This window comes from Ornithorhynchus anatinus, chromosome 17 (genome assembly GCF_004115215.2).
Source record: "Ornithorhynchus anatinus isolate Pmale09 chromosome 17, mOrnAna1.pri.v4, whole genome shotgun sequence".
Classification (NCBI taxonomy): Eukaryota; Metazoa; Chordata; class Mammalia; order Monotremata; family Ornithorhynchidae; genus Ornithorhynchus; species Ornithorhynchus anatinus.
This window is the reverse complement of record NC_041744.1, coordinates 29,836,448-29,852,459: the sequence shown is the minus strand read 5'-3', so window position 1 is coordinate 29,852,459 and position 16,012 is coordinate 29,836,448. Positions and strand designations below refer to the sequence as shown.

The 16,012-nt window shown below is 39.5% G+C and overlaps 1 protein-coding gene and 1 long non-coding RNA gene across 3 annotated transcripts in view; one reads left to right on the top strand and one right to left on the bottom strand.

Moving 5' to 3' along the window:
• EPHA3 (EPH receptor A3) overlaps positions 1-16,012 on the bottom strand; it is a 248,480-nt gene that overhangs the window by 214,619 nt on the left and 17,849 nt on the right. For both annotated transcript variants that reach the window (XM_007666623.3, XM_029082426.1), the window contains exon 2: positions 11,346-11,410. In XM_007666623.3, coding sequence (XP_007664813.1) covers positions 11,346-11,410 — 65 coding nt within the window. The remainder of the gene's footprint in view (positions 1-11,345; positions 11,411-16,012) is intronic.
• LOC114817873 lies at positions 142-3,570 on the top strand. The gene is made up of 2 exons (XR_003765734.1): positions 142-261; positions 3,207-3,570. It is a non-coding gene; the product is annotated as an uncharacterized LOC114817873 (long non-coding RNA).

Sequence of the window (16,012 nt, the reverse complement as noted above, 5' to 3'; positions counted from 1 at the left end):
ATGTTGAACCAACACGCAGCCATAAAGCCTGCAGCATAGTGTTAATGCTATGTCATAATGCCATACCATGGTAACAATTACCGTGGTAGCCACTGTGGTCTTTGTGGTGCCAATTAGCCAGATGCTTTTCATTCTGCAGAATTTCTAATGTGCATGTCTACCTCAAAGAATGCCCTATATGTCTCTTCAGTCAAGGATGGCACAGCCCAGCAGGCATTCCTCTACATATATTATCAGAACAAGAACCCTATTCTCCAAGGGGTATGCAGCAAAATAGATGAGATTGGGGCACAGTAGAGTGGAGTGGGCGGGCTGAGCTGTGGTGGGTGATCAATGAGGTCAGGTACGATGGTGGAAGCTGATTGCGTGCTTTACAGTCAATGGTAAGGAGTTTCTGTTGGATGCATGGTGGATGGGCAACCACAGGAGGTTCTTGACGAGTGGGGAAACATGGACTGAATGTTTTTGTTGGTAACTGATCCGTGCAGCAGTGTGAAATATAGACTGGAATGGGGAAAGACAACAGGCCGGGAGGTCAGCGAGGAGGCAGATACAATAATCAGGGCAGAATAGGATAAGTGCTTGGATCAGCATGGTAGCAATTTGGATGGAGAGGAAAGGAGGAATTTTAGCAGTCTTGTGAAGGTAGAACCAACAGAATTTGGTGACAGATTGAATGTGTGGGTGGAATAAGAGAGGTGGTCAATGCCAAAGTCATAGGCTTGTGAGAAAGGGAGGACGGGTACTGTCTACAGTGATTGAAAAGACAGGGGAAGGACTGGGTTCGGGTGGGAAGATAAGGAAATCTGTTTTGGACATGTTTAATTTGAGGTGCTGATGGGGTATTCAGGTAGAAATTTCCTGAAGGCAGGAGAAAATGTGAGATTGCAGGGAAGGAGAGAGGTCAGGGCTGGAGATGTAGATTTGGTAATCATCTGCATAAAGATGGAATTGAAGTATTGGGAGTGAATGAGTTCTCCAAGGGAGGGGGGGTAGATGGAGAATAGAAGGGGACCTTGAACTTAGGGACCCTCACTGTCAGAGGGTGGGAGCAGAAGAGGAGCCAGCCAAAGAGACTGAGCAGGAGTGGTCAGAGTGACAGGAGGGGAACCAAGAAGGACAGTGTCAGTGAATCCAAGGTTGGATAAAGTCGCATCCAAACTGTTCCGCTCCCTTCACCACCCCACTTCCCACAGTTGCACTTTCTATTTTGTTTACGGAAAGTGCAAAGGATTGATAATCAAGAGATTTTGAAACTGCAGCTGCAGTGAGAAGCACCCTACAATGCTTTGTGCCTATCATACCCAGCCTCCCAGGATCAAATTCAGAGGGGATTGCATCACTGGTGTAGGGAAGAGGTAGATTTCCCTAACAATCAGATCCTGCCTGGGAATCAGAGGAGGGGCAAGAGGGGAAGATCACAAAATCACTGTTTTAATTGGAAGAACCTGAAAGATAAAATTCCCAGAAACTTTTCATTTGCTGTGGGAGTCACAGATCAGCAAGCCACAGACTCTTTGTGTACCTGGATGGAGGAAGGAATAAACAATAATTTGGATATAGTGCAGGGGACATTAAAAAGATTAGTTTGGGAAGGGTGGAGGATACAAGTCAGGATGTACAAGAGTTAGGTTTAAGGGAACCAGATGGTGGAAACAAGAATGCAGAGTCAGACATGAGCAGTAACTGGGAACCACTGGAGGTGCAACATTATGCAATCATAGAAATATGGATGCTTTCTGTTTATTTAGGGTCAAGTATAAATGGATATAGTACGTTAATCATTCATTTATTCAACTGTATTTATTGAGCGCTTACTGTGTGCAAAGCACTGTACTTCAGAGAGTACAATACAACAACAGACACATTGCCTGTCTAAAATGAATTTACATTCGTCTACTGTATTTTAAAGGAAAATATATTTTTTTCCACTAGAAATACTGTCATTATCTCAACATTTTGCAACAGAGCAATAATCACTTTCCTCCCTTTTTTGGTAAAATTTAGTTTCTTGTTTTTTATTCCTTCAAAAAAATCCAGTTTTACAAGAGTATAGCTATTCTCCCTCTAGAAGCAAAAATGTTTTTATGATCCCTTCTTTTGAATTTTCTACATATGGTATGCAGTTAAGTTGACAGTCCGACAGAAGTAAAACTCCTTTCCACAAGTGTAATAATTCCATATTAAACTCCTATGACAAAAGAAAATAGGAAGCAGAAAAACGTCAGAAAGCATTCCAAGTAAACTCTTCATTTATCCCGTGGAATGGTAACAGAACCTTGCATTTCTTGAAACCACAGAAAAACGATATTTAATCTGCAATATGCTATTAGGCAAATGACAGAATGACTGATTACGTAGCTAATTAAATAAGATGGTCTTTTAGTGTTGTTTCCGAAAGCCTTCCCAAACCAAGAACTGTACTGACCGTATGTTTAGTCACTTTTTCTTTTCATAATGAACCTTTTTGTAAATGAGCTGCAAATAATTTTAAACGAGAAGGCCTTGGAATTAAGAGACCACTGTCAAACCTGTGGGATGAGGACAGTCACTACATGACAAGTTATTGATACAGACACTGTGCAACTTTTACCTCTAATTTATAAATGATGTCAAATGAGAATACTTCTATGAAAGAATGAAAATGACATTCACATAAACTGATAATTGGTAAAGTGGAAAGGAATCCTAAGAAAATCAGAACGTTTGAACATAGATCAATGATATTTATTGAACACTGGACAGGTAGTAAGCACTTGGGAGAATGTAATACAACAGAGTTGGTAGACACACTCCCTGCCACAACACGTTTACTCTTGCTTTGAAGTTTAAAGTTCAGAGAAGCTGATATATTGGACTGGGGGAAAGGGTGGTGGTGAGAAGAGTTCTGTAGGACCAAAAATGATTGTAATAAATAACTGGGACACCTCTGTAAAATTTTGTTAGTTTTGAAAATTTCTCCCAATGTTAGCTGCTAGCTGAAAACCTTTTTTAAATTATTTATAGTTCTGTTTTAGAATATTTTCTTCCAGAAATAGAGCATGTGAATCTATAAAAATATTTCAAAAGTGCTTTCAAATGTCATAAAAATCTGCAACATGGCAACTAAGAAAGAGATGAAAACAGGTCCTAAATTAATTCAAAATTAGTTTCACACCAATATATTATACTTGACTGGTGTACACTTTTTTTTTTTTTTTTTACAGTCTTCATATTGCACAATGTTGGAAGGAATGACAGAAGAACCACATGGGTATTGTGTAGCTGTCCTAATTTAATCAGACAGGCTTCTTTGGAAGGTCAGCAAAAAAAGCAAAAATGACATATTTAAAATGTATCCCAGGCAGAAAATTTCCAAGTCACCAAGAATCACTCAGCATATGTCAAAATTTTTGATTTTCCTCATCAGCTATTCAACATATGAAGAAGCATTTAGACTGATTCACAAAGACAGAGTCCCAGGTGGTTATTTCTCACATCCAGTTGTCAAAATACTCCTTCTGCATTTCAGTCACCATTGACAAATACTAAAAGCTAGAATTCCTGTAAATAAAACTCTTAGAAGCCAGACTTCATGAATAGCCTGAAAATTTCCAGCATTAAAGTATTTAGAGATGAGGCAAATGAGGCACAGAGAAGTTAAGTGGCTTGCCCAAGGTCAATCAATCAAACGCATTTATTGAGTGCTTACTGGCTGCAGAACACCATACTAAGCACTGAGGACAGTAAAAGACAACAGAATTAATAGACGTGTTCTCTGCCCATAACAAGTTTACAGTCTAGAAGGAGAGACAGTTATTATGAATATAAGTAATTTATAATATATAATTTATTATATGTACAATTACATGTAATTGTATTATTATATGTAATAGGTCCTGTAGGGTTGGGGGTGGGGTGAATATCAAGTGTCCAAAAGTCATGGCTTGAAATGCATAGATGACACAGAAGGGAGACTGAGCCAGGGAAAAGGGCTTCATCAGGGAAGGCCGCTTGGAGAAGCTGTGCCCTTGATAATGCTTTGAAGGTCACACAGCAGACAAGTGGTGGAGCCTGGATTAGAACCCAGGTTCTCTGAATCCCAGGCCCATGCTCTTTCCACTAGATTTAACTGCTCCTCCAAAAATTTTGGATTTTTTTAGGTTAAAATTTACCTATCCTGTGACTTTTCTTAGGGAGTTATATGAGATGCAGCTAACTCCAAGATCAGTTCTATACCTCCAGAAAATAAGACACCTCTCATATCTGTTTTTCTATCTGTGCTTCTGTCCAAACCTCTTATCACTGATCAAACTTTAAACAGCACAATACCATGTAGAAAATATGATAGCTACATGCATACATATACATATGTATATGTATACATGCATATATACATGTATATATCAGCAACAAAAGTATAAGAAAATATTCTAAAAGCATTAATTAATGGTAGCTTTTAAGAATCCGAGTACAACAATCATATTTTGAAAACGTGTCCTGGATTCACCCTGTGTAATCTTCAATACCACTGTTCCATACATCTTTGTGATATCTTGAAAACAGTACCCAAGAATAATGCAAATTGGGATAATAATGTCATAAAATCCTTCTGAAGTCTACTGGTCATTTAATATTATGTGGAATTTGAAACAGTTATGATTCCTCAGATGACAAAATAGCTTACTATTTAAGAAAAGCAATGGATAACTCAAGCCTTAATTTTACTTTCATTTTCCCCAGGCTCTGTGTTTGGGCAGATAATGTTCTAACATGAGTCGGTGGGGTTTAAGGAGATCTTGTGTGCATTATTCACTCTCCTTATAGTGGATAAGCCGGTATTTTTCCTCCTCTCCCCTGAGCCCCATCTATACTGCTGCAATTTAAGTGAATTGCAGTTAATGATTAGCTGTGCTATGCTAAATCAGCATATAAATAATATACAAAGCAAAAACTAATTAGATATTTTTACCCTTCTCTTAAATGACACCTATGGAAACAGAATTTATGACTGATAGGTTTGGCAGTTCAAAAAGTTTGAAAATCTAGATGCTGAGTACAATATCAAACAGCACATTTATTAACATAGCTAGCAGAACTTATTATCTCCCACCCAAACCCTGTCCTCCCCCTCACTTTCCCATTACTGTAGAGAGCCACACCATCCTTCTTGTCTCACAAGCCTGTAACCCTGTCATTGTCCTTGACTACTCTCTTTCTTTCAACCCACATATTCAATCTATCACTAAATCCTGTCAGTTCAGCTTTCACATCGCTAAAATCTGCCCTTTCCTCTCCATCCAAACTGCTACCATGTTAATCCAAGTATTGATCCTAACCCTCCTTGATTAATCTAACAGCCTCCTTACTGACTGACTTCCCTGCCTCCTGCCTCTCCCAACTCCAGTCCATATGTCACTCTGTTGCCTGGGTCATTTTTCTACAAAAACATTCAGTCCCTGTTTCCCCACTCCTCAAGAAGCTCCATCCAGCTCTGCATCAAACTGAAACTCCTTACCACTGGCTGTAAAGCACTTCATCAGTCTGCCCCATATACCTGACCTCTCTGATCTCCTACTACAGCCCAACCTGCACACTTTGCTCCTATATCTCCAGCTAACTCTCTGTGCCCCAATATCATCTATCTTACTGCTCACTTCTCACCAGTCCTGCCTCTGGCCTTGGAATGCTCTCTCTCCTCGTATTTGATGGACAATTACTCTCCCCACCTTCGAAGTCTTATTGAAAGCACATCTCCACCAAGAGACCTTCCCTGACTATTCCTCTTTTAATAATCATAATGTTGGTATTTGTTAAGCGCTTACTATGTGCACAGCACTGTTCTCAGTGCTGGGGTAGACACAGAGAAATCAGGTTGTCCCAAGTGAGGCTCACAGTTAATCCCCATTTTACAGATGAGGTAACTGAGGCACAGAGAAGTGAAGTTACTTGGCCACAGTCACACAGCTGACAAGTGGCAGAGCCGGGAGTCGAACCCATGACCTCTGACTCCAAAGCCCAGACTCTTTCCACTGAACCACACTGCTTCCCCCTTTCACACTCCCTTCTGTGACTCCCTGACTCGCTTCCTTTACTTGCCATCATCCCCCTCCTGATCCATAGTACTCCTGATCCATATAATCACAATTTATTTATTTCTATTAATGTGTTTCCCTCCTAGAGTGTGAGCTCACTATGAGCAGGGAACGTGAGGGTTATATCACTCTACTGTATTCTCCCAAGAGCTTAGTACAATACTCTGCACACAGTAAGCGCTCAATCAATATGATTGATTTCTTATATATTTTCAAGTTCTCCTCTCTACCGAGGGTTCCCTTAAACTGGCCTCCATTATTCTGACCAACTCAAGGGACAATGGGCCAATTTGATTGACTTCTATTTTATTAGGATGGGAAGGTTGGGAGAGTAGTTTTAGATAATTTAAGGGTCAACCAAGAACCAAAGCACACTTGAAAATGCAGCATCAGTACTAGTCAAATTGGATATGTAGTTTATGTTTTCTTCACTCAGTGCTGCATAATTTACATAGCTGTTTATAATCTTGGGCAAATTCAGGCACCACCATTATTTAAGCACAGTGAGTACTGTAGTGCTTTAAATTGTGTAACAGACTAGGTGTGCCTAGGATCACTGGAAGGACATAAAAATATGTCTATGAAAAGGACATAAATTCAAAAATGATTATTCAGGCACTTTTGGCTACTTTAAAAAAATCCAACTTATATTATGAAAGGAGGGGAACTCAAGAAATCATCAAGTCTATCCACCAGCCTCCAAACCATCAAAATAATTCCCTTAGCCACATGAAAGATTAAAGATTGAGAAGCAGCGTGGAGCAGTGGATAGGGCATGGGCCTGAGAGTCAGAAGGACCTTGTTTTTCCACTGAGTTTTAGTTCTGGCTCTGACACTTATCTACTGTGTGATCTTCGGCAAATAACTTCTGTGTGCCTCAGGTAGCTCATCTGTAAAATTAGGATTAAGACTGTGAGCCTCTTGTAGGACATGGATCGTGTCCCATTTGATTAGCTTGCATCTACCCCAGTGCTTAGAATAGTGTCTGGCACACAGTAAGTGCTTAACAAATACCATAAAAAAATCTCAAGTTGCTCCTTACTGTGATTTTATTTTTATCCTGATTCTTACAATTTTGATACCTCGAGTGAGTTGTCTACCCTTGCAGTCTCCATTTCCTCTCTTCCAATTCTCTCCTTTACCCATTCCAATTTGGCTTCTGTCCCTCTCACTCTACAGAAACTGTCCTCTCTAAGGTCACCGATGACCTCTTCTTGACAAAGCCTCTACTCCATTCTAATCCCCCTCGACCTTTAAGCTGCCTTCAACACTAGGGATCAACCGCTTCTGGAAATATTACCCAATCTCAGCCTTACTGACACTGTCCTCTCCTGATTCTCCTCCTACCTGGCCACTCCTATGCAGTCTCTTTCACAGCCTCCTTTTAAAAAAATGGTATTTGTTAAGCACTGAATTAAGCAGTGCCAGGCACTGTACTAAGCACAGTGGGAGATACAAGATAATCAGGGTGGACATAATTCCTGTTCCACACAGGGCTCATAGTCTTAATCCCTAGTTTGCAGATGAGGGAAATGAGGCACAGAGAAGTTATGTGACTTGTCCAAGGTCACAGAGATGACAAGTAGTGGAGCTAGTATTAGAATCTAGATCCTCTAACTCTCAGTGGCATGCTTTTTCAAGTAGGCCACACTGTTTCTCAACCTCCTCCTCTGTTTTCCACCCTTTAACTGTGGGAGTCCCAAAAGGTTCAGTTCTGAGCTCTCTTCTAATATAAATCTAAAAATTTAAATAATACCAACACCTCTGCTTCAACTACTCAGATATTACATGTGAGTCACCTGTGTGTTTCATTTCTTGAAAGTATTTTTGCCCAAATTACTTATACTAAATGTATATACTCCAGGAATGAATGTGCACTTGCCTCATTATACATCTAACTCCAAAATTTAGAAAGTAAGTTCACTGTTGTCAGGGAAAGTGTCTACCAACTCTTTTGTATTATACTCAACCAAGCCTTTAGTATAGTGCTCTGTACATCATACACATTCAATACCATTGATGATGATTATGGTGGTGAGGTGCCTCAGTTGTCATTTTACAAAAGTAGATCTGGAACGTAGAAAAAAAATTTCACTTTTAAGCTGAAATGTTTTAACAATGCAATAATAAAAGAATACAATAAAATAAGAAATTTAGCTTTTATAAACAAACCATAATGGTAATTGAGTACATCTTATTGACGGTGCAATTTTATTCATATGTGCACATATGGTTAAAAAAGACTGATGTTTGACCAACTGTCCCTTCCACATATAAATGTTATCTTAGAAACCTCTTGGAAGGAGAGGAAAAAATGAAATTTCATGACGTTTAGAAAGAAAAACAGGGGGAATATGAAAGTGACAACCATCCTTGATTATTATTTCCCAGAGTAATTGGTTTCATATTGTACAGGGGGAATATGTGACCCAAGGAAACCTCATTAGATACAGTGAAGGAATCATTTTTTTAATTCACATTTAAAAATATCTCAGCAAAGATAGCATTTATGGCTTCTAATGGGAATCCTGTTGGAACTTGGAAAAGCAGTTGGCACCATCCCAACAAGCTCTTTGGTGAATCACAGCCCCTAGTGTAGCTTTATTAGCTTTTTCTTATAAATCACTACTGCACTGATAGCAATGTTTCAATATGATGTGACATCTTTATTATAATGTTTTTCCGCTGAAGTTTAAGTTCATATTTTAGTGAGCTTCCAGACAAATGCATGATTAATTATAGGATTTAATAAATATAAAAAAGGCTTTAAGAAGGATATTTTTGTCTCATTCTTATGCTAGTAGGTAATTTGCTTCTTTATCAATCACAGCAAAACATTTAGGTCAAGTACAGTTTTCATTCCTGTGGATGTTCTACTCAGGCTTCAGTGTCATAAAATGAAAATGAGTAAAGAAATTTGTATCATCCCATTTAGACAAAAGGTGATTTTGTCAAGTAGAATACAAACAGGTGTATCTATACTAAAAATTTAAGCTGGAATATTGTCACACAGCAACTGAGCTCATATCTTCAGGATAGGAGCATCAATGCAATTTATATGGCAACACTAGCTATTTCCTCCTTGGAAATCAGAGTGGATGGGAGCATTAATGACAAAATGGTAAAAAGCAAGTAGAATTATAAATTAAAAGCATCAACTGAAAAATTGTTCTGTGACTTTGGTAGGTGGATTGGGGAAGTAGGAGGATGGCAGAGTGTGGGAAGAGAGGATAACATAGAAGGAGCGTTGCCTAGTGGATAGAGCATAGACCTGGGAGTCAGAGGACCTGGGTTCTACTTCCAGCTCCACCATCTGTCTGCCATATGACCTTGGGCAAGTCACTTAAATTCTCTCTGCCTGAGATATCTCATTTGCAAAATGGGGGTTGACTCCTCTTTCCTACTTAGACAATGAGGCCCACGTGGGACAGGGTTTGTGTCCAACCCTAATTAACCTGCACCTATTGCAATGCTACAACAGTGATTGGCACATAGTACGCACTTAACAAGTACCATCATAATCATCATTATCATCAAAGAAATTCCTCCAGCAGTCAGCTACCTATCAAGTATTTGTTCCTACAAGGAGCAAGGAGCATACAGAATAAAGGCAGAGTTAAAAATCACCAGACTTGACATCGCCTGCCCGCATTATGCTAATTTTTAACTGCAAACCAGGGAGTCTTCCAAGTTGGGACTTTACTAATCTTATCAAAAAAATGCTCCCCCTCTGCCAAACTTACAATTTTTCCTTTAAAAACACTTGATAAATGAGAATATTTCTTCCGATCCATGGGACTATGTCTTCTAAATATAAAGACAAACAACAAAGTAACAAAGCTATTGTTGCAAGAGACTTGCTGATTGTAGATTTTTGAGATGGTATGTTACTAAAAGCAATTTTGGGTGAAATTTTCCTGTGGCTTTTCTTCTTTCCCCTAAGTGAAAATTTAGATGGGCAAGCACTATTTAAGTGGTAGTTTTCCAACATAATCACGCTTGATCTTTAGATGAAAAAGTATATGTAATAATAAAAATACTACTTCAGTTGCCTAGTACAATCCTGAGCTCTAACTTCTCACTCTAGCCACCTGAATCTTTTTACACTTAACATAGAAACCAGGATCTTGGCTTTCTTCTTCCTCCTACTATTTCCGAGCATCTAATGAAGCTCAGATTATGTGATATTCTGCAGGATAGCGTAAGAATTTGGCATTCTGTCAATGTCAAGGTGTGCTAAGAAAAGAAACAGATATAAAGATGACAGCATGAAGAATCTCAGATACAAAACATCTTTAGTCAAAAAAGGAGTAGTAATAATTTAAATGCTAGTTTCCCTTGAAACAGGAAGCAAAAGACAAAATGATACTGCTAAGAGAAGCAGTCTGAAGTTACCCTGAAGACAGTACTATCTATAAGTAGAGGAGCACACAACTCTGTTTCAATTAAAAACTCCCCTAAAATACCATCTTTCTTAATTCACTGTGTTCTCAAGATATAATTGGTAATGAAAGATAGGAAATCTGTTTTAACTTTGCTCTTATAATGTTACAGAAACCAGTAGCTTTCAATCATGACACTCTTCCCCAACCATCATTCCTACCAATGCATTCCTTTCAGCAGAACGATACAAAAAAAAAATCACAGTCAGAAAACCCACCATAAACAACAAGGATCCTGAAAGGCCACACATTTTGCTAATGTGCTTCTGGCTAGTAAAAACTCTGTTAGTTTTTTAAAGAAGCTTAGAATTTGAAGGCATATGAACCTCCTAGCTCCAGGTTTCTGTGCCTCCAAATAAAATGTCTAATTTTCAACTACTCCAGACGATTTGCAGACACTTTAAAAAGAGTTCTTTAGCCAACACATGCTTCTAATCCAGATGTACAGCCTTAGCTGGAACTGCAGCAATTTTGAAAACATTCACATAAGCAACATTTGTTATAAATTCCATGCCAATGATGGTATTCCCTTAACTCTAGATGAGGGATGATCCATACATATCATTAGTTAAATAATTCAGTCTTTCAGGGCCAACATTTTGCATAGTCTACACCTAGAAAATAGTCTTGTGATTGTGCTTGAAACCCACACTTTTAGAAGGTCATATAGATAGACATTTTCAAGATTCTACAGAGTTGCAGACTTCAGTGAAATTTTCTAGTTAGCTTAAGCAGTCTCACTCTACTGAAAGTGTAGTAGAGTAGTAAAGGAATTACACAGTACATTAAGCTGTAGCAGCACTTTCCCATTTCAATGTACTGAACTCACCCCATGTGATGGATAGGAGATCCAGCCCAGTTCCCCTTGAATTGCTTTTGAATCCAGTAGATTAACTGAAAGAAAGCATACAAAAACAAGAGGAAGAGGAATTAGTTTCCATTTTCCTGCTGTCTGGTTTTAACCTTGATGTCTTCCTGAAAGAGAGATCTGTTTAGTTGGGGCTACACAAAGTGAACAATTCGTTCAGGTGGCCTAGAGGTTTGTTAAAGGAAACACACAAATAAAATGGCTCAACTCATTTCCATTATATAACACATGAATGTGAGGTAAGGGAAGCTTTAAAAACTAACAGCAAATGCCGCAACAAAATTCTGTCCAAGTTAATTAAAGCATCAGGTAAGAGGGACTGTTCTGTCAGAGCCATGTGTTCAGCCACTTGCCATCCCATTTCTTCCTCTCCTAATGAGCTTATCATTTTAGGCATAGAGCTGAAAAAAAAAGAGTATTCCTAGAAAATGGTGGGACAAACTTGGCAAAACTTATAATGGGAAAATTAGAAGCCCACTCCTTCACACCAACCTCCCTTTTCTTCTCCTGCCCTAGCTGTGCACACCTGGATAGGAATAAAGAAAATTCTTAGTTAAAGGTTTGGGGGTTTATTTTTCTTCCTCACAAACTTTGTCATGGAGAAATATATTGCTTAGTTGGGAAGTAAAACCACTTTTGATAAATGCAGAAAATATAGCCACACAAATTATTTCAGTTAGCTGAAATTTTACTCATAGTAGTCGTTAAACTCTTATTATGTGACAGGCACTATACTGAACCCTGGGGTAAATAAAAGCTAATCAGGTTGGACACAGTAACTGTCCCCCATGGGGCTCACAGTCTTAATTTCCATTTTACAGATGAAGTAACTGAGGTCCCAGAGAAATGAAATGACTTAGCCAAGTTTACACAGCAGACATGTGGCAGAGCCGTGACTAGAATCCAGGTCCCCCTGACTCTCAAGCCCATGTTCTATCTGCTAGACCTAGCTGCTTCTCTGAGGTCTGACTGGAGGTGTTCTGCATTTCAGATGATCCATTATATAGTGTACTATATTATGCCCTATTTCTAAAACAAAGCCCTTTGATATTGAGATCTGGGTCATTCACATTAGATACATTTACATGATTAACTGTGTAGTGAGCAGCAAGCATGCCTCTGTTTAAAAAATTGAAATAGATAAATAAGTTACATAAGGCTATATACACACAACTAGAATGAAATAGTTTTCTTTAGGAAGACGTGTTTGTGCAATGATAGAGTAATTCACTGCAATTTATACACATTACCATGTCAAAACAACTCAAAACTTCTTACTATAGTGGGAATTTCATTATTATCCAAGTGGATTACTAAATTAAATAAAATCTAATTTACTCAGAATCTTCTGAGAATAATGAGGCTGACCTTCTATAAATCAAGGATTTTAAGTGTTTAAGTAGTAGCTTTTAGAGGGCAAAGTTTAAATGGATATGTAGGAACCATATATACAACAAAGAAATAAACCAAGTTCACTTTCACTGCTGCAGTGATAAATGTAGAGAAAAATCTGTATATTTTTCCTTCATCCAAACTAGGCAGACAGAGGATCAAGGCCAACAAACAGATGATTGATCATGAGATTATAGAAACTACACATGTATTTATTAATACAAACCAGAACAGGTGAATCACTAGACAGAAGCAACAAAGAATCATTCCTGGAGGCTCCAGATAAGCACAAATCAATAGGAAATATTAATATACAGTGCAATGGATGTATCATCAATAAACTACCTAGGATAAGTGCTGCCCTTTCATTAATCATTTACAATTAGCCATCTATATTTCTAGAGGTCATCAATATGTCAAGAAGGGAAGAAAATACAAAGAATAAGGCCAGATATATTACAGGAGCATTTGATTAGGCTAGGATTAACCTAGCCAAATAGAGGAGTTTCTTCAGTAAAGAGCAACAAGGGAAGCCAATCCGGATGTACTGTACTATAAAGATTATCTAAATTTACATACCAAGTAGAATAAACCAAGAAAATAGGCATGGGCTTCATCACTGTTCCAAAAAAACCAAAAAAAAAAGCAAAACCTATAATAGCACCAGCACAGTATGAAACCAGCACACTAATGCTAATAGAATCATTAAGTTGTATGTAGAAGGTAGATAGCCATCCTATTATTGCAAATGTTCAAAGACAAGTCACTCAAAGAACCTAAAAAGATTAAAGCAAGCATCACTGGCAAACATGAAATGAGGGATCCGAATAACTTTTAGCAATGAAGAACAGCGTGAGTCAATAAGAGAATAGCAGTCTGAAAAGGAGGTATTGGATTTATAGCAGATCCCTTATTCCTTCACATTAGATTCTGCAACCTATTAAAAACTTGTGCAAATGGGATGGAGTTTCCCATCAGGAATGACAGACAAACCAGCGCCAAAGAATTGATTATAATGATAGTGGTTTATGTAGTGCCACTCACATTCTCTCTTCCCTACCGGTCATGTTCCCACTAGGGCATAAAGTGCAACAAGTGAATAAGTAAGCAGGAATATAGTCCATTGTAAAGGGCATGCATTTTTTTTTATGGGCAAGATTCTTTAATGCTTATGATAACCAAAGGATAGTACTGAAATTGCCATGTCACCATGACTTGGAAGGTGGTTGTGTTGTGGCTACTTTGGACTTCACCACCCTAAATTAACCAGCTATTTTTCACAATTTCTGGTAGGTCTATCCATTTTATCCATCCATCTTTTCGTTAAATAAAAAATCTTTGTCACTGATTGTGTAGCCCCAACAGGTAGAACTAAGGCTTAGACCTCAGTTATGCTGTGATACTGTGATTTTTTTTTCCAACAAGCCAAAAGGGGGATTGCACAAGTGTGCAGTATTAGCACAAATAGCAGGGAATAAGGAAATGGAAGAATTCTGTGAGAAAGCAGTAGATGCACTTAAGCAGTGTTATTGTAAACCATAACGTAAAGGCATCCAAATACCATTCTAGAACAGAAAGACAGCAATCACGAATGCCTCATTTGCAAGTCTGAAAAAGAAGAATAAAGTGGATGAGAAATCCAACTGGTATCTTTTATCAAAGTTATTACTTTGATATGAGCTTATGAGTTTGATCCATTAAAAATAATTAATGAATCTGGAAAATCTCAAATGGAGTCATCAAGAAACAGACTATGTTATTGAGATCAATCAATCCATCATATTTACTAAGCACTTACTGTTTGCAGAGCACTGTACTCAGCATTTGGGAGAGTGCAACATAACAGAGATGGCAGACATCCCCTGCCCACAGTGATCTTACAGTCTACAGGAAGTAACATCCATAAATATAAATAAATTATGGATATGTACCTAAGTGCAGTGTGGCTGAGGGAGATACAACTGAATCTTGATTGAGATTCATTCATTCAATAGTATTTATTGAGCGCTTACTATGTGCAGAGCACTGTACTAAGCGCTTGGAATGAACAAGTCGGCAACAGATAGAGACAGTCCCTGCCGTTTGATGGGCTTACAGTCTAATCGGGGGAGACAGACAGACAAGAACAATGGCAATAAATAGAGTCAAGGGGAAGAACATCTCGTAAAAACAATGGCAACTAAATAGAAGCAAGGCGATGTACATTTCATTAGCAAAATAAATAGGGTAATGAAAATATATACAGTTGAGCAGACAAGTACAGTGCTGAGGGGATGGGAAGGGAGAGGGGGAGGAGCAGAGGGAAATGGGGGGAAAAGAGGGTTAAGCTGCGGAGAGGTGAAGGGGGGGGGTGGTAGAGGGAGTAGAGGGAGAAGGGGAGCTCAGTCTGGGAAGGCCTCTTAGAGGAAGTGAGTTTTAAGTAGGGTTTTGAAGAGGGGAAGAGAATTAGTTTGGCGGAGGTGAGGAGGGAGGGCGTTCCGGGGCCGCGGGAGGACGTGGCCCAGGGGTCGACGGCGGGATAGGCGAGACCGAGGGACGGTGAAGAGGTAGGCGGCAGAGGAGCGAAGCATGCAGCGTGGGCAGTAGAAAGAGAGAAGGGAGGAGAGGTAGGAAGGGACAAGGTGACGTAGAACCTTGAAGAGCAGAGTGAGGCGTTTTTGTTTGGAGCGGAGGTGGATAGGCAACCAGTGGAGGTGTTTAATAAGGGGAGTGACATGCCCAGATTGTTTCTGCAGGAAGATGAGCCGGGCAGCGGAGTCAAGAATAGACTGGAGCGGGGCGAGAGAGGAGGAAGGGAGGTCAGAGAGAAGGCTGACACAGTAGTCTAGCCGGGATATAACGAGAGCCTGTAACAGTAAGGTAGCCGTCTGGGTGGAGAGGAAAGGGCGGATCTTGGCGATATTGTAGAGGTGAAACCGGCAGGTCTTGGTAACGGACAGGATGTGTGGGGTGAACGAGAGAGACGAGTCAAGGATGACACCGAGATTGCGGGCTGAGAGATGGGAAGGATGGTCGTGCCATCCACGGTGATAGGGAAGTCTGGGAGAGGACCGGGTTTGGGAGGGAAGATGAGGAGCTCAGTCTTGCTCATGTTGAGTTTTAGGTGGTGGGCCGACATCCAGGTAGAGACATCCCGGAGGCAGGAGGAGATGCGAGCCTGAAGGGAGGGGGAGAGGACAGGGGCGGAGATGTAGATCTGTGTGTCATCTGCGTAGAGATGGTAGTCAAAGCCGTGA